Source organism: Sebastes fasciatus, chromosome 11, assembly GCF_043250625.1.
Source record: "Sebastes fasciatus isolate fSebFas1 chromosome 11, fSebFas1.pri, whole genome shotgun sequence".
Classification (NCBI taxonomy): domain Eukaryota; kingdom Metazoa; phylum Chordata; class Actinopteri; order Perciformes; family Sebastidae; genus Sebastes; species Sebastes fasciatus.
This window is the reverse complement of record NC_133805.1, coordinates 27,037,484-27,058,870: the sequence shown is the minus strand read 5'-3', so window position 1 is coordinate 27,058,870 and position 21,387 is coordinate 27,037,484. Positions and strand designations below refer to the sequence as shown.

General features: G+C 42.5%; 1 protein-coding gene across 4 annotated transcripts in view; it reads left to right on the top strand.

Annotated features, from left to right (window-relative positions):
* Window positions 1-20,704, top strand: part of ankrd12 (ankyrin repeat domain 12) — a 47,628-nt gene extending 26,924 nt beyond the window's left edge. The window contains exons 3-13 of one of the 4 annotated variants that reach the window (XM_074651925.1): window positions 2,443-2,593; window positions 4,852-4,923; window positions 5,295-5,435; window positions 7,490-7,693; window positions 8,018-8,160; window positions 8,991-9,138; window positions 9,525-13,906; window positions 15,507-15,605; window positions 15,853-15,996; window positions 16,121-16,216; window positions 19,423-20,704. In XM_074651925.1, the coding sequence (XP_074508026.1) occupies window positions 2,443-2,593; window positions 4,852-4,923; window positions 5,295-5,435; window positions 7,490-7,693; window positions 8,018-8,160; window positions 8,991-9,138; window positions 9,525-13,906; window positions 15,507-15,605; window positions 15,853-15,996; window positions 16,121-16,216; window positions 19,423-19,608 (5,766 nt within the window). In that variant the 3' untranslated portion in view covers window positions 19,609-20,704. Of the gene's footprint in view, window positions 1-2,442; window positions 2,594-4,851; window positions 4,924-5,294; window positions 5,436-7,489; window positions 7,694-8,017; window positions 8,161-8,990; window positions 9,139-9,503; window positions 13,907-15,506; window positions 15,606-15,852; window positions 15,997-16,120; window positions 16,217-19,422 lie in introns of all 4 variants that reach the window. The other 3 variants (XM_074651924.1, XM_074651927.1, XM_074651926.1) reach the window with 3 other exon arrangements.
* The last annotated feature ends 683 nt before the right edge of the window (window positions 20,705-21,387 follow it).

The following is a 21,387-nucleotide window of genomic DNA, read 5'->3' as shown; positions in this document are numbered from 1 at the left end:
TAACCTCCGAGCTACGTTATTCTCTGTACCTGTTTGCATCATAAAGCTCACTGTGCACCGACAGCCATACATTGTATATGTTGAAAATGATGCTAATGTGATTTGATCAGATGTGATTCACCAGTAATCTAAAAACATCTCCCATATTGTTATACCAACACTACTTATTTATCCCTTTCTTCATAAATGAGAGACAGTTCATGTCTGCTTTTTATTTTTAAGGCACAAGTGCTTCTCATCTTAACCCTCCTCTACTTTCAACACTGCCAGACACCTCAGCTTTGCACAGCTGGCACATTGCTTCACTGAGATCAAAGAAGCACCACACTGCAGACATTTTTCCTCCTGCCAGAAATGTATTTTACTGCACCAAAGTGCAGCTCACTAAAGTGCTGGTACTGAAAAAAGCTTTGTCTGCAAATCAGAGTGCAAGAACCCGGTAACTAAAATTATAAGACATTGTGATAATACAGATATTACTGGTGTGATGTTTAGGCTTGATACAGTGGGTGCTATCACTGGTGGCATATGCGTATTTTCCTCCTTTTTCCCCCACCCTTCCTTACTTTTTGTCTTTTCTGAAGAATCCAGCTATCCATGCACATGCAAACTATTCTTAATTGATGCAGCGAAAAACAAAGTTATATCCATAAAAGCAAATAGCAGCTGCATGTGGGAGGGATTAAATTTAACATGTTCTGTCTTGTGAAGTGGGAGCTGTTGTGTTTTTAGCTTAATTATGGCCAAGACAAGAAAAATAACCAACCTAAGTGTAGCAGAACTTGTGTTTAGCATTGAGCGTTCTTCTGTGTATCAACAGGATTGTGTTCAGTGTATGTAGTTCATTGTGAGTCCTCTTATCTATTTCAGTAAATTAGACCTATAAATTATACTTATAGAGTCTTAGGGCGCTTTCACAAGCCATAGTCTGTTTGGCAAGCCCGGATCAGAGTGAAATTAATACTTTTGGTTTGTTTTCTATTTTGTCTGGTTCGGGTTCACAGTGCACAAATTAAAGCGGACCAAATAGAAAAATAATTTGCTCAGGGGGGGTTTACGAAAGAGGGATTTCATCTTTTTTGTCTTAAGAGCTTCGAACTCTATGCAGGGAATCGCGGACTTTGATATATTGCTGTCGAAGTATTTTCACTTTGACTCGGCACTGATCTGCTGTGCGCACAAATTCCTTCTCCAGTTTATTTCCAATGACTTTTCTAAATAATACATTTATTTTGCATTATCGTTAACCGATTATTAACCGTTAACCGACAAGATTTGTGCCTCGCATTCAGCGGTGTACAAGCTGCAGGAGCACAACAGATATTCGTTGACGGGAGTCCCCAGTTCACCCGTCCGGGAGCGTTAACTTAGCAGCTACGATGCTGCGTGTAGTATCGCGGACATGCAGCCACTTTCCCAGTAAAAGTCTCCACCGCACATTTAGTTTAGTTTAGCAGGTTGTCAGCTGTGTGTCTGTCTGCCCGGCAGAACTTTAGCGGACCGGCTTTTCTCCTTAAAGTGACCAGCCCCTCCTCTGAGCTGCTCAGCTTTTGAGTTAATTATTAACATTTCTTTTAACCGTTTTAACCGATAGCGTTAATCGGTTAAAATGCTTAATGTCGGTTAACGTTTAAACGGTTAATTATGGACATCCCTACTGCATTCACAACCGCCCAAACGAACCGCACTAGAGTTTGATTAAAACAGACTAAATGTTGGCTTGTGAAATCGCTGTTGAATTTGTTAGACCTGCAAAGTCATCCTCAATATGTCGTTAGCTTTATTTTCTGCTTTCTTTTCTGTATCATAACATCTAATGTATGTGTGACATGTTTTTTCAACTTGAAATTTAAAAAAAATAGTGTAAAGGGCAGCTTGTCTGTCTCATAGTTTTTTTCAGACCTAAGGGAAGTCATCCATTTAAGTCTATTAGTATTAATGTTGTGAAAAATCTCACACTTCAACAAGCTTCCTACCATTGAAATAGACTTCTTGCTCTTTTGTATTTTTATTCTGTGTGTAAACAGAAAAAAACTCGTCAGTCCTGATTTGCTACTCTTCACTTGGCATAGCCCCTGCCTTGGGAATAAGATTTTACTGAGTCATGCAGGCAAACCTGCTGCCTGCAGGACCAAAACAGTATGTTGCAGAGACACCACACTGAGCCTGTAATATAATCATCTGCACTTTGTTAGGTTAGTGTCATGTTTTAGGAAGCTTTAGTTTCATCTGAAATACTACCTGCATGGTAAGCTCAATCCTATTATTGTCGAGGTAGTTAACAGAGCTTTTTAAATGGAGCGACTGTTTTGTTTACACACACACACACACACACACACACACACACACACACAGACTTGAGTCACAGATGTGGCCACACCTTTGCTGTGTTTGAAATGCCTGATTTTTGTATTTTTTTTATTTCCTTTTCCCCTCTGCCAGAGCAAAGACAAGTTGTCCCCTTTCACCAAAACTCCGAAGCTGGACCGGAGTGAGTTGCTGGGGAAGGAAGGGAAAACCAAGTCTTCCATGAAGCGCAAGCTCTCCTTTACTAACAGTCCACTCCGGACCGAGGAGCGAGACTCAGACACCGGTAAGAGCTGTTGCTGCTGCTCCTCCCTGCTCCTCTCTCAGCAGCCATGCTGCTGGCTGGCTGCCATGTCCTCACACTGCCCCCTGGTGGCCTGCTGTCGAACGCTTTAGGGACTGTCTATAGGTCAAACGGGTTTCCACTTGTTTCGTATCAGCATCAAAATCTGACCGTGTTGATGAATTTGTGGCCTGTTGTGTTGAATAACGAAATACAAAGCAAGTTGTGTTTATAAAAAAAAAAAATGGGAACACAGAAATATGGATACAAATATTTCTAAATGTAGTCATGTTTTAAGTTGTGGCTATTAACTTTCTTGTGAAAATAAAAAATTAGGAAACCCAACCCTTTGTTACAGGACTTTTTTCATCAGCGTCAACAAATCCTATGAATAGGCCAAAACCAACAATGAATTGATCCCACTAACAAGTTTTGTCTGTGCAGCCAAAACCTCCATTGTTGTCCAAAAACTATCAAAAACAAAGCAATAGCAGCGCTTATGTGCACACTTTATTTCATTCTGATTGAAATCATTCCGATTGAAAATTTCAGGTCAACTGTTGGGATGTGGTCTAATGCAGTCTGGTGTTTACATACGCTGACGCATTTAATTGGAGCAGCTATGTGATGTGCGCAAAAGTAATGAATACATCACTTGTTTGATCAGCTCCCTGAAGATGGATATCTATCGTCTGTTCAGCGCAGTATTTGCCATTTTTGTGTTGCTCTTAATCAAGCAACAGCTTGATAACAATGTATGCTTGCACCTACTGGAAGCAATGAAGAGGAGAAGGCGAGCGCAACGCTTCTGTCTATCCTACCGTCTGGTTGTCCAATAAGAGTTTGTATTAAAGGCAAACTCTCCGCTGTCGTCCAGTTTAGCTTGGAAGCTGAGATGTGTATATTTATGATCTTTGATTAATAACTGATTATGAGCATTATTAGTATTATTAGACTGCATATCGACCGCCTGTTATGATGAATAATGGTGGAGACAGGACTACAAAAGCCCGTTTTCACGCTCCCAGATGACTGATGCAAACGCATAGTGCGAACGTCGAGGAGCGCACGGACATGTGCATGAGGTCTATTACTGAGGCATCACTATCACACACTTTTTAATGGAGTTAATGAACTGACAAAGTACACTGAGTCGGATACAAGCACAGCAGTTTTAACATCTTCTATACATGGCTTTAAATACAGCTCAATAAGATCACTTCCTGAACAGATTTCACCATCAGCAGATGGATTTATTAAGAGTTTAGCTTTTGAAATCATGCTATAATCATATATCTGTTATCATAAAATCCTATCATTGGTTTGTTTAATACGAACAGTACTAACCTGGCAAACAGACCTGAGTTTGTTTTAACCGAACCAGATGGATTAGGTGTGAAAGCACCATAAAACATTTGTTTGTTTTGGTCTATTTCTGGAATTTGTTGACATAAATGATAAGACATAAATACCAAAATATAGAACAGAAGCCTTCTCCTTTAAGACCTGTTATTGTCTGTGCAGTTGTGAACAGATATGCGATGATAACTGCTCTATTTGAGTTCCTGGTAACTCCTCATGCTGAAGATAAAATGCTTCACTCAACTGCTCAGCTTCACGTCGGAGACGTTGTGAACTTGAAGTCTTAATCTTACCTCTTTACTTGTGTAAATAAACTACTCTGCTTCTGTCATTTAGTTAGAAGTTTAACTGTATGTTTACATCAGATCGAAGAAAGTAAAAATAGGTTAGTGCATCATGGAGCCATAATTACAGTAAATGAAGTACAGTAATGTGTTTTACAGACAGTTTGAGGTCCTGCAGATTTGCCTTCATCTCCTCTGTAGAGCATTTCATTGTGTGGTCCTGCGTCATCCGAACAGACGAGAACCCTCAATTTTAAACTCAATTTATGTCGCACAGTTTATAAAGCTAAACTAGCGTGGAGGGCGTCTTTGCCTTCCAGCAGCCTTTTCCCTCTCAGGTCCTGTGTTGAGCAGCTGTAGGAAAAAGGGGAAGCAACGACTCCACTGACCACGTCGGATCTTCTCTCCTGTCTCCTGTGTTGCCATGACTCATAATCTGTGCGTGGAGTGAGAGTGTGCCTTTGTGCCTGTCTGTATTTGAGTACATGTGAGAGGAGGAGGGTGAGAGAGAGTGAGCGTTAATGCAGTGCTTTCCCACCCTTCCACCTCCCCCCTTGCTCCCCCCTCCCTCCTCTCCCCTCCCCCCCCTCCCATCCTCTCTGCTTTGCACTGTAGATGACTCAGACCCAGGCCAGTCGAGTGAGACCTGGGGAGAGAGATTAGTGCCTCCCTGCAGGATATACGCAGGTAATCGCTGCAGCCCGATCCTCAGCCCCCGTGTCCTCTACAAGTCACCCACTTTTGCGCCACTATGCTGCTGTAAACACACATGCACACATGCACGCGTGTGTGTTTTCGCCCTGCATCTGCCCCCCGTTAACAGCTCACGCATGTCTGTGTTTATAACGAACGACGGAGACGGGGGGGGGGGGCACTTGGCTGGCTTTAAGAGAATGCTGTCTTTTTATGTCTTCCCTCTCAAACCTCATGCTTGTCATCTGTTTCTCCGCGTTCTCAACAGATACAAGGGAAAGAGGAAAACGGTGTCACTGTAACGATGAAATTGCTGCTGGGCTTTTTTGGACCGTTCTCTAAAATCTTTCTTGGTTGTGTTGCAGAAAAAGATGTACCAGACAAGAAGAAGGTGAAAAAGGAGGCCGGGGGCAAGAAGTCCCAGGCTCCCAACCTTTTGTTTGGGTATCCTCTGTCAGAGCGCAAACAGATGGCTCTCCTAATGCAGATGACTGCCAACAGTCCAGGTTTGTGTGCCTGCCCTCTCACCTTAACCACATCCTCAAGAGTTTATTTACTGTTGGATGAGTCATGCCTCTGAGCGTCTTGACAAACATGCTCTCTAATATTTCAAGGTTGTTTGAGAATAGGGCAGTGTGTCATGTTTAATGTTGCTGCTTGACTGGAAGGAAAGCTGTTCTTCAAGATTTTGATATTGCTGTTGCCATCAAATATGCAACCAGGGAAGTTGAGATAATTTTTATGCCTCAGTGCGGTCGATAACCATGGCCGGAGGCATTATGTTTTCAGGTTGTCTGTCCGTCATACAAATGGTGAATGGACTTGCATTTATATAGCGCCTTAACTAGTCTTCCGACCTCTCAAAACGCTTTACACTACTTGTCAGCATTCGCCCATTCACACACACACATTCATACACTGATGGCAGAGGCTGCCATACAAGGTGCCAACCTGCTCATCATGGTTCTAATCTAAATACTCATTCACACACTGATTGCGCAGCCTTCGGGAGCATACAAACCCATTCTCATGAATGTGATATCTCATCCTGGAGGGAATTTCTTAAAAATTGGCATTAACGTCCGCTAGGGCTGTCAACGCATATTCTAAATTCAAATATATGTTCGAATAGTAAGAAAAACAGATTATTTGAAAATGAAACTTAATATTTAATTGTGAAAAAAAGCAGCACTCGGGTGCACTGAATGCACCGCATGATGGGAGTCACACAATGTCACTTTGATTATTCAAAATTAAATGTAATGTTAGGGCAAGTTGAACGAGGAATAATTCAACAACAACCGTAATGATGACAGAGACCTTGGCCAGAGAGAGGGAAACCGTATCCTAACAATAAGCTTTACGTTACGTCAACAAACCACATACCTATCAGCTGTGCGCTCGAGATCAGACTAGAAACGTAACCACTTAAAAGATTCCGACATTTGTACTTTGTTAACAGAAAACACACGTTTTATATTGTGATGTTTATCGTAAATGACATTCAATATAGCCAACAATAAGGATACTCTCAGGCGATCTCCTGGTCATCTCCCTTCAGCCAGCTGCCTCCTTATTTAGGTGTTTGTAGTGAAATAAGGAGATATCGTATAGATAACTCCTCATTTCAACTTGATGAACTTTCGGCACTTTCAAAGGGAGCAACAGGAATAAATAGAAACAGCGTCCGACAAAGGTTGAGTTCAAATGTTGTGCTGCGTCACACCAGGCCAGTTATGACACGGTGTCATGGACATAATGCACAAAAACAGATATTTGAATAGTTCGAACCTGTGTGTTTTTTAGAACAAATATTCAAACATCATTTTTGGCCAAATAAGGTTCTGAGTAGTTGTAAGACGAGGACAATCGGTACACACACAATGGTTATGTAAGCACAGGTTTTCAGCTTTCCAGTAAAACAAGTGGTTGCTCAATGAAATGCTATGCTCTGTAAAGGAGCAGTTTGACATTTTGGGAAATAAACACATTTGCTTATGGGCTTATGCAATGAGTTAGATGAGAAGTTTGACACCACTCTCATGTGGCCGCTTAGCTTAGCATAAACACCGGGAACCGGGGGAAACAGCTAGCCTGGCTTTATTAGATGGCAACAAAATCCACCTACAGGCACCTCTAAAGCTCACTAATTAAAGTGATTTATCTCGTTTATTTAATCTGTACAAAAATTGCAGGTGGTTTTGTGTGGGACTATTTGTTTTGTTACCTTTGGACAGAGCCAAGACTAGCTGCTTCCCATGGTTTCCTGTCTTCGTGCTAAGCTAACCAGCTGCTGGCTGTAGCTTCAAAGTTACTTTACATATATGTCATTAGTATCGATCTTCTCATCCAACTCAGCAAGCAAGCAAATTTATTCCCAAAATGTTGAACTGTTCCTATAATAATTACCTACTGAAACACACAGACCCATATAAGCACAGTCTTTCAATCCAGGCTCAATCCAGTGCCTTGCACATTAATTCAGGTAGTTATCTCAACCTGTGACAGGCTTCTGCTTCAAGCATCAGTTAAGTGCTTTTCTCTCTGTGCCCGTGTCCAGACTCTACCCCCAGTCACCCCTCACAAACGACCCCCGCGCAGAAGAAAGTCCCCAGCAGCGCCTCGTCTCGACAGAAGGACAAGGTCAACAAGAGGAACGAGCGAGGGGAGACTCCCCTTCACATGGCAGCCATCCGGGGAGACGCCAAGCAAGTTAAAGAGCTCATTAGCCTGGGAGCTGACGTCAACGTCAAAGACTTTGCAGGTACGACACCCCGGGATGTGATCATTTAACAGCTTTCATTGTGTCTGTAGGGCGGCTATTAATGGACTGAAGCCGACAACAGCTGAGTAACAGCTGCTTATTCGAAGGTGATATCTCATGATGAGATAATAAAAACGGACATTAGTGTGCATCTTACCACCATCTGTGCACATGGTTTGTTTGGTTTCATTTTATCTCTCTTCCTGCGTGATCCCAACATAAATCTATTTTATGTAAAATTGAGAAAACATCTATCATAATCTGAATTGAATTAGTTAATTTTTTAAACTCTCTGGTGGTGTTGTTGTTTTCTGTCCTCATCAGGTTGGACTCCTCTTCATGAAGCCTGTAATCTCGGTTACTACGACGTGGCCAAGGTCTTAATAGCAGCTGGTGCAGAGGTGAACACGCAGGGTCTGGATGACGACACGCCGCTCCATGACGCTTCCAGCAGCGGACATACAGATGTAAGAGCCTCACTTGAAGTTTGTCCTGCTGCAGTAATGTAAATTACACATTTAAAAATTCAGATGAAGGTCTTTTCCCAGGTTTGACATGTCTGAAATTTTTACAGACTGGACATAGAAAATATCCCATAGTACATGTAGTAAATGTAATGTAGATATTAGGGCTGTCAAAGTTAACCCGATACTAATGCCAATTTGTTTTAACGCCACTAATTTCTTTAACGCATTAACGCAGTAGATCTTTCAGAGGTTGTAGCGGACTCAACGGGTTTTAAAGTTCAAGTGAAGATACTGGCATAATATGAAACTAGAAAACCTAAGGAAACCATTGGTACCAACCATGTCATACTAGCTTGTCAAGAAGGAGCCGGGCTCTGCCGGAGAGGAGATGCGTAATATGCAGAGACATCACCCTCAAAATGCGTCCGTTTAGGGGTAGAGCGACCGCAAACGTGCCTTGAGGTACGTCTACACTCGCACACACATAGAGGGATGAATGAGGAGAAGAGACGCTAAGCGCAGACAGAGCGGCGGCGGTGATCGCTCTGGTCACGGCGTTCCCGCTAGTGACCAGAGGAGCACTGCGAGCGCGCTGCAGGTTGAACCCATTCTAGGCCGAAGCTTCTAATAGAGCCAATCAATGATCTTAAATAGTGTAGAAACAATATTGAGGGTCACACTGTGTCAAAAATGAGTTTGAATTGGAATGCTATAAAGGACAGTACTTGTCACAATTTCAAATCCAATTTCTCTGTTTTTACATCCAACCATATCTGTTTTGTATGTTCATCTACAACCTTCTCAATATTAATTCTTGTGTTTTTACACAGATTGTGAAACTGCTGCTACGCCATGGTGGTAACGCCTTCCAGGCCAACAAGTGCGGGGAGCGGCCGGTGGACGTTGCAGACTCTCAGGAGCTGGAGCAGCTATTAAAGGGAGAGGTGCCACTGTCGGACCAAGAAGACAGCACTTCAGGTATGCAGAGAATGCTGGAGCGATTGGCCGACCTCCCATTTAAAGTCACATATTAACACATTAACTTTAATATTACTAGACATTTATTATCCGCTGCGCCTCACTGCATGATGTGTACATGTGTTTTCAGTGTAGAGGGACCAGATGGAGCTACATATAGTTTCATAAATATATTATAGTTTTGGCAGTCTACTAAAAATGTTATCGGTTTAGTACTTTTTTCTTCTTTTTCCACCATGGGAAAAGAAATAATATAATTGAACTTGTCAGAGAATTTACACATACCATGTAATCTTCAATGACTGCTTATGTTGTATTAAACTATTATTAACTGCTTTATTGACTTTCATTGTTTCATTTTAAAGTTGATCTTCGCTTCCCTGCAGAGTCTGAAGACCCGCCGTCTGTCAATCCATCCAGTGTGGACGACAACTTGGAGGACTCTGACACTGAAAAGGACTCAGACGGCAAACCGGCCACGAAAGCGTCATCGTCCGTGCCAGGGCTGGACGAGTACGAGTTCAAGGACGAGGAAGAGGAGGAGGATCTCAGTAAAGCCCTGAACGACAGACACATCCTCCGGAGGGAACTGCGGGAGAAGGAGGAGAAAGATAGGAATCACGTGGCAGGGAAGCAGAGTGGAAAAGGGGATTCCTCCTCAAAGTCGAAGAAGCAGAAGACTGCTCGTGTCCATTGCAGCTCTGATACCTCCAGCGACGAAATGGAGAGCCTTTCAGAGAAAAGGAATTCCCCCACCTGCTCTCAGAGCTCAGAGAGCCTCAAGGCCGATACAAGGTCTAAAAAGGAGAATGCAGAGCAAAAGGACAAGGACAAGGGCAAAGTCAAGAAGAAGAGCAAAAGCCAGAATAAAAACAAGGAAAACCAAGAGGATGGGAAAGAGAACAGCAAAACGTTGGTCCTCTCTCTGGCGACCGTGTCCGAGAGCACAGAAAAGGGTCGGGAGGAAGACTCCTTCAAGATGTCTTTCAGTCCTAAAGATGACTCATCCGTCCACCTCTTCCATTTGTCGTCCATAAAATCTCCCAAACTGAACCACAGCCTGACAGACAAACAAACGCCACTCAAACAGGAAAATACTAAGATGTGCATTTCCATCAGTGACAGCTCGTGTCCGGTGGACGCTGTCAAATACAACCACTACACGGAGGCAGACTACTGCACTGAAGGCTCCAGCACCAAGGGGTGCAAGCACAAGGAAAAGAGCAAACATCAACAGAAAGACTCCAGTGGAGATGGCGACGACGGCCGTTCGAGTCCTTACAAAGACGGCAGCATAGGAAACAGCGTAGACAGCGCTGAAGGTGCCTTACGGAAGACCGACTTAGACGGCAAAGTGGTAAAGAAGCATAAACTTAAACACAAGGAGAAAGACAAACACAGGAGGGAATACGAGGCTGAGCGCAGCCGCCACAGGCAGAAGGAAGCCAGGAAAGACGGCCACAGGAATTTGGAGTTTGACAGAGAGTTCTGGAAAGAGAATTTCTTCAAAAGTGATGAGACAGATGAACATCTGCCAGTGAAAAAGGAAGGTGAAGACAATAGCTCACTTCAAAAGACCTCTGATTCCTCCCCTGTCAAAGATGAGAGAAACCCGAAGGAGAAGCACTCGAGCAGCAAGGAAAAGAGGCCGAGAGAGGAGCGAGAAAAAGACAAGGCCGTGAAAAAGGAGCGGAAGGAGGCCGCTAGTAAAGAGGAGAAGGTAAAGGATTCAAAGCCGAGTGAGCGTGACGAGAGAGTGGACTGCCACGGCTCAGGGCGGATTCCTGAGGAGTCGCTGCAGAGCAATAGCATGAAAGAAGAGACAGAAGAGAAACCCATAAGTGGGATCACAGCTGATCAAGAACAGCTGGAGCTCTCTGAAAAAGGCTCACGCGAGAAAACTGACAAGAGGCTCCCAGGAAAGGAGAAGGATTCGGAGAAAATGGAGAAAAGGCATCCTGACAAGGAAAAAAAGGTTAAAACGGAGCACGCTGACAAAGCTGAAGCACAGAACTCAGTGGATCGCTGGAAGGAAAAAGAAAGAACAGGAGCCATTTCTTCCCACTCGCCTGCAGATAAAAACTACAAAGAGAATGAGAAACTGAAATCTTTATCCACAACCAAAAAGCATGAGGACAGCAGGAAAAATAAAGATAAGTTCGACAAGCGGTCTGATAGGGAGAGGCAGGACAGAGAACACAGCGTTGGGGATCACAGAGAAAAGGAACGCGCCAACTCTGATAAGAAAGGAAAACCTCTGGAGAAGACCACAGATCATAGTAAATCTGATCGTTCAAAAGAAAAGGACTGTGACAAGAAGAAGAGAGACAAAATAAAAGATGGAGCTCTTTCCTCAAACTCCAATCTGAAATTACTTCTAGAAGAGAAGAAGAGCTATCTGTCCGAGAGCAGCAAGTCCTTATCTTCAAAATCAAAGGAGGAAGTTGTGAGAACAGCGGAGAAGGATCGCGACCGGAGAGACCGGGACAGAGATTCAGATAAGCACAAGGATAAGGACCGGCACAAAGACCGCTCCCAGCAGGTTAAAATCAGCAAGGCCAAAGCCAACGAGACGGATGCAGACAAGGCCAAATCAAAAGCCTCGCCAGCGACACGAGACGCCAAGCCCAAAGAGAAAAGGCTTGTGAATGACGACTTGATGCAGACCAGCTTTGAGCGCATGCTCAGCCTGAAGGACCAGGAGATAGAGCAGTGGCATCGCAAACACCTGGAGAAAATCAAACAAAAAGAGAGGGAAAGGCTCAAACAGCGGCCTCTGGCAGATCCGGGGAAGTCCAAGCCTAAAGACAGAACGAAGGCCGAACCGTGCCTGAGTAAGGAGCTCATGCGCTCAAAAAGCTCTGAAGCGTCTGATGTCCACAGCAGAGATAAATCCCTGAAGGACGGCGCCAGCCCCAGAACAATGTCGCTTGATGGAAAGAGTCTGCCGTCTATCAGCGCAAAGGTCATGTCAGCCGTGGAAAACTGTCTGACCAGATCGCCCCGACCAGAGAGTGAACGCTGCGGACTCATGTCCAGGTCCGTGTCCTTGGTTTCCGTCGCTAGCTCTGAGGATTCGTGTCAGGCGACGACATTAACGCCCAGACACGCCGAGTACGACTCTGACATGAACCTGGAAGCCTCCGACTCTCAGCCCGCGTTCCTCCAGTCTTCCCTCGTCATTCAAGCCACCAGATCGCCGTCCGTTCACGATAAAGATTGCAACAGTCTTCCAGATGTGCCGCAAAGTAATCGGACGCTGCTGCCCAGCAGGCACGAATCTCCGTACCTCAGGGCCATTCTGGACGAGGATGCCAACTCAGCGACTGAAGGTAAAGCTGTTGAGAATCTTCCAAAACCCAGCCAGCCCACTGAGGAGCTGGGAACAAGAGAGAGCTCGGCAGAAACAGAGGAGAGCCAACAACAATGTATGAATTCAGTTCCTGATTCAGCCACGGAGAGAGAATGGAGCCCTCCTGGTGATCCTCAGAGTAAAAGCCTGACACTTCCAGAGTGTAGTAGCTCTCAAACAGAGTCAACAGAGCAGAAAACTCTTCCCTCCTCTGATCCCCCTGTGGCGACGGACACCCAGTGTCTGCCAGAGAATTCAGAGTGTAGTAACAAAGATTCAGATCAACCATCGACACCTACGGCTTGTCTATCTGCTGAGCCGCCAGAGCTCACAAACACAATAGAGCAGAGGGAACCACTCATTGTTTCTGGCGTGGAGAGCGCGCCGCAGACAGAATCAGGTACCGCGCATGTTCCTGAGCTTAAAGACGAACCTGTTGAGAGCGCCGATGGAGCAGAAGAAGAGAGTATGGAAACGGAGAGAACGGAGGGTAGAGGAAGTCCTGTACCCTCCACCAGTTCGAACATTCCCAGCTCCACTGCAGCGGAGTCCTTACCAGGCTTTAGCCAAACGAGCACTGAGTCCAAATGTCCTCAAGAGGAAATGGATGTAAATGACCAAGACTGGAAGAACTACAGACCTCCCGGTGATACTGCAGGTCCCGATGCTGAGATGGAGAAAAAGGACAGTACACCTCCAGCATCGTCTTATGCGAGCCCTGAACACAAGGCTGAAGAGACGACTGACGTCCCACAGAGCTCAGAGATCAACAGTAGCGCTTATGCTTCTGTTACAGCTGAGAGTTCATCACTTGATGGCAGCGCGGCTACAGAGGGCTCCTCTGAATATACAGCAGAGGCCGACTCCGAGCCGATGGAGGTGACGCCTGCCGATGAGAAACCAGAGTCGTCTTCAGCTGGAGAAGAGCAGAGTCAGAGCGCCGTCCAGTCGGCGGCTCAGACTGACAGCAGCAGTAGCAGCAGCAGCACCTGCAGCGCCTCAGGGAGCTCCTCTCCACAATCTGGAGACCGGGATTCTGATTCCTCGGGGGCTAAGGTCAAGGTCCGCTCCACAGACGAGGAAGTGGACATGCACGTTCCCCATCCACGCAAGAGAAAGATGCCGAGAGCGTCGGGCTCCCAGCCGTACTCCGCGACTCAGCAGGAGAAGGACAGAGGCCAGCAGTCTCTGGCTGCCATCGTGGACTCGGTGAAGCTGGAGGAGATTCAGCCGTACCAGACGGAGAGGGCCAACCCGTACTACGAGTTCCTGCACATCCGAAGGAAGATCGAGGAGAAGCGCAAAGTGTTGTGCAGCGTCATCCCCCAGCCACCGCAGTATTATGACGAATATGTGACCTTCAACGGATCCTACCTCTTAGATGGGAACCCGCTCAGCAAGCTCTGCATACCAACAGTGAGTTCATTATTTCTTTTTCTTTTTAAAACTCAATTTGGGCTGCAACTAACAACGATTTCGATAATCAATTAATCTGTCGATTATTAATTGGATAAAAATAAAAAATCGACATTTAATTATTTCCAGCATTTTATTTAAAGAACAAAACTTATTCCGTGTCTTCTTGTACAGCGCGCTTTTAAACAACTTGCAAATAAAAACAAACAAACATATGCTACATCAGGAGTGCAAAAAAATATAGTTTTTTTATAAAGTGCACATAGCACTTTCTACATTTTTTTCAAAACAAAAACCTGTTACAAGTCTTCAGTTAGAGCTGCAACTATTAATCTGGTTTTCAAGTATGAAATTAATTAGCAACTATTTTGATACTTGATTAATTAGTTTGAGTAATTTTTAAAGGAAAAAGAAGTCATAATTCTCTGCCTCTAGCTTCTTAAATGTGAGTGTTCTGGTTTCTTTATTTCTCAATGACAGTAAACTAAAAAGCTTTGAGTTGTGGACAACACAGTTGAGGACGTCATCTTGGGCTTTGGATGACGTCCTTACCACTGATCAACATTTTTCACCATTTTCTGACATTTTTATAGGACAAACAACTAATCGATTAATCGAGAAGATAATTGACAGATTAATCGACAATGAAAATAAACGTTAGTTTCCGCCCTACTGCCATGTGAGATCAGCTTTACACATTCTGCAGCTAACGTTCTTCTTTGAAGGCTTTACTGTAAAGTGCTCCCATACTTTTGACAACTTGGGTCATACACTTTTTTTCCGCTGTATCGTCTCTGCCTCTGCCGTTTTTTTAAATGTTTACTCCAGAGACAAAGGAGACGGCATAATTTCCTGTAACTCATGACGTGAGCTACACAAGATGCCGCATTGGCTGGCTTACTGCTCCCACTTTAGGAGACGTTGCCGCAGCATGTGCCGGGCATCATAGCATAGACCCAACCAATCGATAGTGGAATTAGTTGCCAACTATTCTTTATAATAGATTAGTTGTTGCAGCCCTAGTTTCATGGTATACCAACATAAATTGGCCCCTACTAAAGTTAGGAAACCACTCTTTATTGTTTTGGCGCCGTTTTCTAGCTCGTTAGATTCAAAACGACACGACAATCAAAAGGTTTATTTTGATTGAAAGATAAATAAACCCATAAAGCTCAGTAAATTCAAGCATGACCTGCTGTCAGTCACCCGAATAAGATTTCCTTACTGGGTCCATGTAGGACTGATGATGCAGGATAAATGTTCTATTTCTTCATGTTTACTCCTCTCGGTTTTGTTTGTAAAAACCCAGAGTGAACAGAACAATATATAATTGTTCCCTCTGTCTGAATCAAATGAACTGAGCTACAAGTGAACAAAAGAAGCCAAATCTACTTAGGAGTTTCAAAAGCTGTTGAAATATCTGCTGTTTATTTAGTGTCATGTAAATATTCAGTCCAAAGTAAAGAAAAGGAAACTAAACTGACATAATGAATCTATCCTTGTGTCTGATATCTGCATGGTGACTCATCAGACGTCTCATTGCAGCGTTGATAAAAAGTGTTTTAACCCGTCTCCCTCTACTGTTGTTGTGTTTGAACAGATAACTCCACCTCCATCATTACCGGATCAGCTGAAAGAGATGTTCAAACAACAAGAGGTGGTCCGTATGAAGCTACGACTACAGCACAGCATTGAAAGGGTTCGTAGTTTTACTCTTTGTTTTGGTCGAGTGGACATTTTTAGTGCTACTTGTAGCAGCTGAAATGGAAAAAAATCCCTTTTTTGGAAAGCCTCTTGACATTTTGAAGCTGTGTGTTTTGTTTTTTATGCCCTCTTGAAGACTTAAAAAGGATATCAGAGCTCAACATACTTAATGGCATTTTATTACCACATATAATATTGGATTTACAGTATTAATTGGACTTATTTTTCTTCCTCCCCTTCAGGAAAAACTGATTGTTTCAAATGAGCAGGAAGTCTTACGAGTCCACTACCGGGCAGCGAGAACATTAGCCAATCAGACTCTGCCTTTCAGTGCCTGTACAGTGTTATTGGATGCTGAAGTGTACAACATGCCTCAAGACGTCCAGGTAGGTGGCATCTGTTTACCCGAGAGGTTCTTCATCAGTCCCGTGTTTAGTTTTCAGTCACTTCCTATTGACAATGTGCAGAAATACTGTAAGATTGATAAGTTGTTGTGTGTTTGGTTCACAGAATGATGATGGCAAAACGTCAGTGAGAGACCGATTCAACGCCCGGCAGTTTATGTCCTGGTTACAAGACGTTGACGACAAGTTCGACAAACTGAAGGTGAGATCGCTGTGATTGTTGGTCTGCTTTCCCTCTCCACCTCCATTCAGCAACGAGATGTATTTGTAGTGAAGAATTCGTCTTTAAACTCACTATAGAGTAAGGAATGATCTTTGATGTTTACCAATGAATACCAAACCCTTTTTGCCCCCGGCTAAATTGTTTATTTCTTGCATGAAAGGTTGCAATTTATTTACAAAAACACCCGGTTTCATTTTCTGAAGGCTGCAGCCCCCGTAGCTGGAGTTTAAAAATTCATACCCAGCAGTCACTGAACCTGCGTTTACCTGCACAGATTCATTTAGCTTTTGGCCTCACAGTCCAGCTAAGTTCTTATTCAAGTGGAGCTGTTTACTTGAACCCTTTGGTGGTCTTGTAACTCAACAGGGATATTTCAGGCCGTTTCTTTCCACCTGTGGTGTCTCATAGCCTGATAGAAAGTATGAAGAGGTGCGGCCCTTCTCTTACTGAGCTTTTAATACAGAGAAAAGAAATAGTTCTGGCAGTAATCATTCTTCTGTTGCTGATAAACAACTTTTACATGTAGTTATTTCTAGGGCTGCTCTCTCTTAGTTGATGAATCGACTAATCTGTCATTTTGGTCTTCGTCCACTAAGATTTGTTAAGACGATTAGTCATCTGTTATGCTTTTTTTCATACTGAATGACTTATTTACAAGAAAGTAATGAGCACATCTCTTGTAAACACCAGATTTAAAGTGCTGCTTTTGTGTGATTCTTTGTCGAGAAACTCAGTTTTACAGATCTGTCGATTAAATCAAACAAAATTATGAGTGTTAGTTAACTGAGAATTTTCTTTGGTCGAGGACAGCGTTCGTTATTTTACTTCATGCTAAAAGGAATCGAGAAGGCCAGGAGGCTCCAGTTGCCTCAGATAATAAACTCGGCATCAGGAAACATCCAACAACTATGGATGAAAAGTTTGAAGACAGGAAGGTTTGAACTTCAGACATTAACAACCAAAAGTGCATGTTTATTTGCCTCAGACAGACATCTCAACTCTCAACAGTTGAGGTACAAGTTTCCCTGGTTTATTTTGACAACTATAAAGACAGAAATAACAACGAATGTTGTTCTCTGTGCACGTAAACTGAGTTTCTGAAAGAGTTTTCAGTTTGATTCCCTCTGGGGTCCTCCCTTTCTACAAATGTAAACACTCTGGATACCACAGATTATTGGGTTATCCCGTTATGTTCCTTTGATTTAATCACGGTATGGTTGGTAGCTTCTTCTAACAGGATTTATCAGAAATGTCCACATTTCCATGATCTTTAACATGAACCAAAGAACAGTTGATAAGATTCTGCTGCGATGGTCTAGCTCAGAGTAGGGCGGCAATATGAAGATATACATCGTCAAAACTATATAAAAAAATGTCTATTGTATATATTTCTCTGTCCTTTCTATCGCGATACAGGCTAGGTCTATATTTTTCTTTTTTCTCTTTAATTTTTACTTAAAACTGTTATGTTGAGAAAATACTCTTGTACTTTCATTTGTCAAGAATGTAAGTTACAGAGGAGAAAACAAAAATAGGCTTTACCATGTGGTTATTTCATATAAACTGTTTATTTATTGAATTACCAGAAAACATGCTATGTCGTGATATATATCCTGATCGAGATAGATTTGTAACAATTTAAATATATTTTATAAAAGAAAGGAGGAAAACAAACAAAGCATGGGAACCAAGCGGGGTTTACATTATACCTATATACTACTGTGTTTGTCCATATTGCCCTTGGGTGTATTCAGATCCAGATAGGACGGCGTCCTCATTGCTTGCCAAGAAGGTGATCCATTTTTCCCAAGTTCTCCCCCGTATTCCTCAGGGAAGACCTCACATATCTTTGTCCATCTGTTGTTTACGACTGGGAGGTTCCTTTTTATACAAATGATTGCTGTTTTTGCAGATACAGGTTTAGTTTGTTGTAATCATTCCTCCTGTTCATACTGGCCATAATGAGATCTGTTTCAACGTAAGATGGGGGCCAAAATTTACAGTCTTGGTTTTGTGCAAAAATTAGGGCCGTCAAAGTTAACGCGTGAACGCAAATTTGTTTTAACACCACTAATTTCTTTAATTCATTAACGTAACTTACGGTTTTTAAGGTTGTAGCGAGTTCAGTTTAAGTTACAGTGAAGATACTGGTAACATATGAAACTATAAAACCTAAGGAATCCATTGGTAACAACCATGGCATACTAGCTTGTCATAAAGGATGTTAAATAACGCTCCAAACTTCGGCAAAATTTTGGCGAGGAAGAACTGGCATGGCCAATTTAAAAGGGGTCCCTTGGAACTCTGACCTCAAGATATGTGAATGTAAATGGGTTCTATGGGTACCCACGAGTCTCCCCTTTACAGACATGCCCACTTTATGATAATCACATGCAGTTTGGGGCAAGTCATAGTCAAGTCAGCACACTGACACACTGACAGCTGTTGTTGCCTGTTGGGCTGCAGTTTGCCATGTTATGATTTGAGCATATTTTTAATGCTAAATGCAGTACCTGTGAGGGTTTCTGGACAATATTTGTCATTGTTTTGTGTTGTTAATTGATTACCAATAATAAATATATACATATATTTGCATAAAGCAGCATATTTGCCCACTCCCATGTTGATAAGAGTATTAAATACTTGACAAATCTCCCTTTAAGGTACATTTTGAACACATAAAAATGTGTGATTAATTTGCGATTAATCACGATTAAATATTTGAATCGATTGAGAGCCCTAAATCAAATATAATTGTAGGTTATGAAACCAGGTACAACATGAACACGATAGATTAAATTAAATATTTTAATGGATTGACAGCCCTAGCAACAATATATTCATCAATGTAGGAGGCTTCAGCAGTGGACAAATCTCTAGTCGAGTTGCAGCCTTTTTAGTGTGAAATTCCCTCTTTCTGTTACTATCCCTCCACCGCGGCTCAGCAAGGAAACACAAAGAGGGAATTTTATATTTCGGTTTCTTTGAGGTCTAACAGCAGGATGGAGAACAAAACTGTGCTCTCCTGATGCCTGCTAGTTTTGGTAGCTTTTGTACATTTTTGTGTTCATCTTTGTGCTCCTTTCCTGACCAAATCTACCTTTAGAAAATAAACATTCTAGATCTTCATAAGAACATCTGGTTGGATGAAATAATAATAATAATGTACCTTTTTCCCTCCACAGACGTGTCTTCTGATGAGGCAGCAGCACGAGGCGGCGGCCCTGAACGCCGTGCAGCGTCTGGAGTGGCAGCTCAAGCTGCAGGAGCTGGACCCTGCCACCAACAAGTCCACCAGCATCTTCGAAATCTCCGAGTTCTACATCCCGCTCGTGGAGGTCAACGACGACTTTGACCTCACCCCAATATGAGCTGTAGGACAGACGCGCTTTGCCACATCGGCGGCCGTATCACTAGACACGAGAGGCAGCCCACACATTCAAGGGAAAGGAAAGAAAAATGTGAAGCACTTAGAATGTGGCGGCAACACAAAAAGAGCATTTAGAAAAGAGACAATTTGACTCGAGCGCTCTTACAGTCCAAACCGGCGCGCCCACCGCGAGGAGCGAAGACCGACTGTTCCTCGTAGAGAAGAAGGCGGTCCAAGCCACAGATGAAGCCCAGAGAGCAGAGACCAAACGGCGGGGCGGGCCGGGGCGGCGCAGGGAGCTGCAACAAGAAGCAACCACCTGCTACTGCTCCTCATCCAACAGCAACTGACAGAGTTCAATTGTTTTCAAAGTGAGTGTTCAGACATTGTGTACAGACTGTGCTCTTAATTTTTTAACTTATTTTATACATAAAAATTGTGCATTTGTAAATAGTCATGTAATTATTGTTTTAAACTTGTAAAAACAAAAAATAATAGATATTTTGATTGTAAACTCGTTCTGTCTCCTGTTTTAATGGACCAAAGTTGGTTTTTATATCAAGTGTCCTCTTCGTCCGTGATGTTCTCGTTGTCGTTGGCTTAAACTCTTTAAGCATGTGTTGGCTTTTGTTGTGTTTTTTGTTTTTACTGTTTCTTCCTTCCTCATCTGGAGCTCCACGCCACAGCTGGTGTTTTTTGACTTTGGCAATTAAATGCTGTGCATGCGTTGCGTTGTTTGTACTTTTTTCCTAAAAGCTGTACTGTGGACTTAATTGTGAGGTTTACTGAAGTGTTCCAGCTTTTTTTTTTTTTTTTTTTTGCGCCATTGTGTTACGTCCCTTTTTTGCGGCCTCACTCCTCATGTGTTGTCCATTGTGTCTCGCGCACATTAAAGTCTGTTGTGGCTTCCAAGGGAATAAAAAAACACATACTTTTACAGTTTCAATGTGAGATCACAACAAAACCTATTTTTTCAACATAATGCCTTTTTGAACGATAGTTCTAAAAAATGTCTATTTTAATATTTACTTGTTACATGACTTGTACATATTTGTAATATATAATTGAATAAATTTTATTTGTTGTGAAATTAATAAGTGATGGTGTTGGTGTCATTAATCTTCATGCTGCACAAGAAATTAGAGCTGAAATAATAAGTCAATCAACAGATAGCTTTGATTATCAATATAATTGTTTTAGTTGGTTATTGAGCTAAAATGTCAAACATTCACTGATTTCAGCTTCTCAAATGTCAGGATTTGCTGCTTTTCTCTATTTTGCTATCACTGATAATTAGATATTTGTTTTTTTAGTGTTAGTTGGACAAAACAAGTAATTTATATTGAGTAATATATGAAAATTAGTACACTTTTTTTATACAGCAATTTCCAGAAGAAAAAAAAGATAAGACAAAATAAAAACCAGAAACGGCAACAATAGCATAAAATACAAAACAGAAGGATCATAAAAACTAAGATACCAAATTTCAAGCCTCTGAGAAATAACAATGGGCTATTTTGAATCAATAGATTAATTGTTAATGAAAATAATCAGAAGTTACAGCCCTACAACAAATTATTATATATATGTCAGATTAATCTGGTCATTCTCTTGCAGCAGTATTATTCTCCTCGGCCAGTAGATGTCGCTGTACACAACAATCACATCCAGTCAGCTGAATGCTTGCAGTGATAAAACTGATAGAAGATTGTTGTTGAGCTCCTTAAATATAAAACACAAGTGTAACTCTGATGTCTCATTCGGAGTCAGTGACTATAAC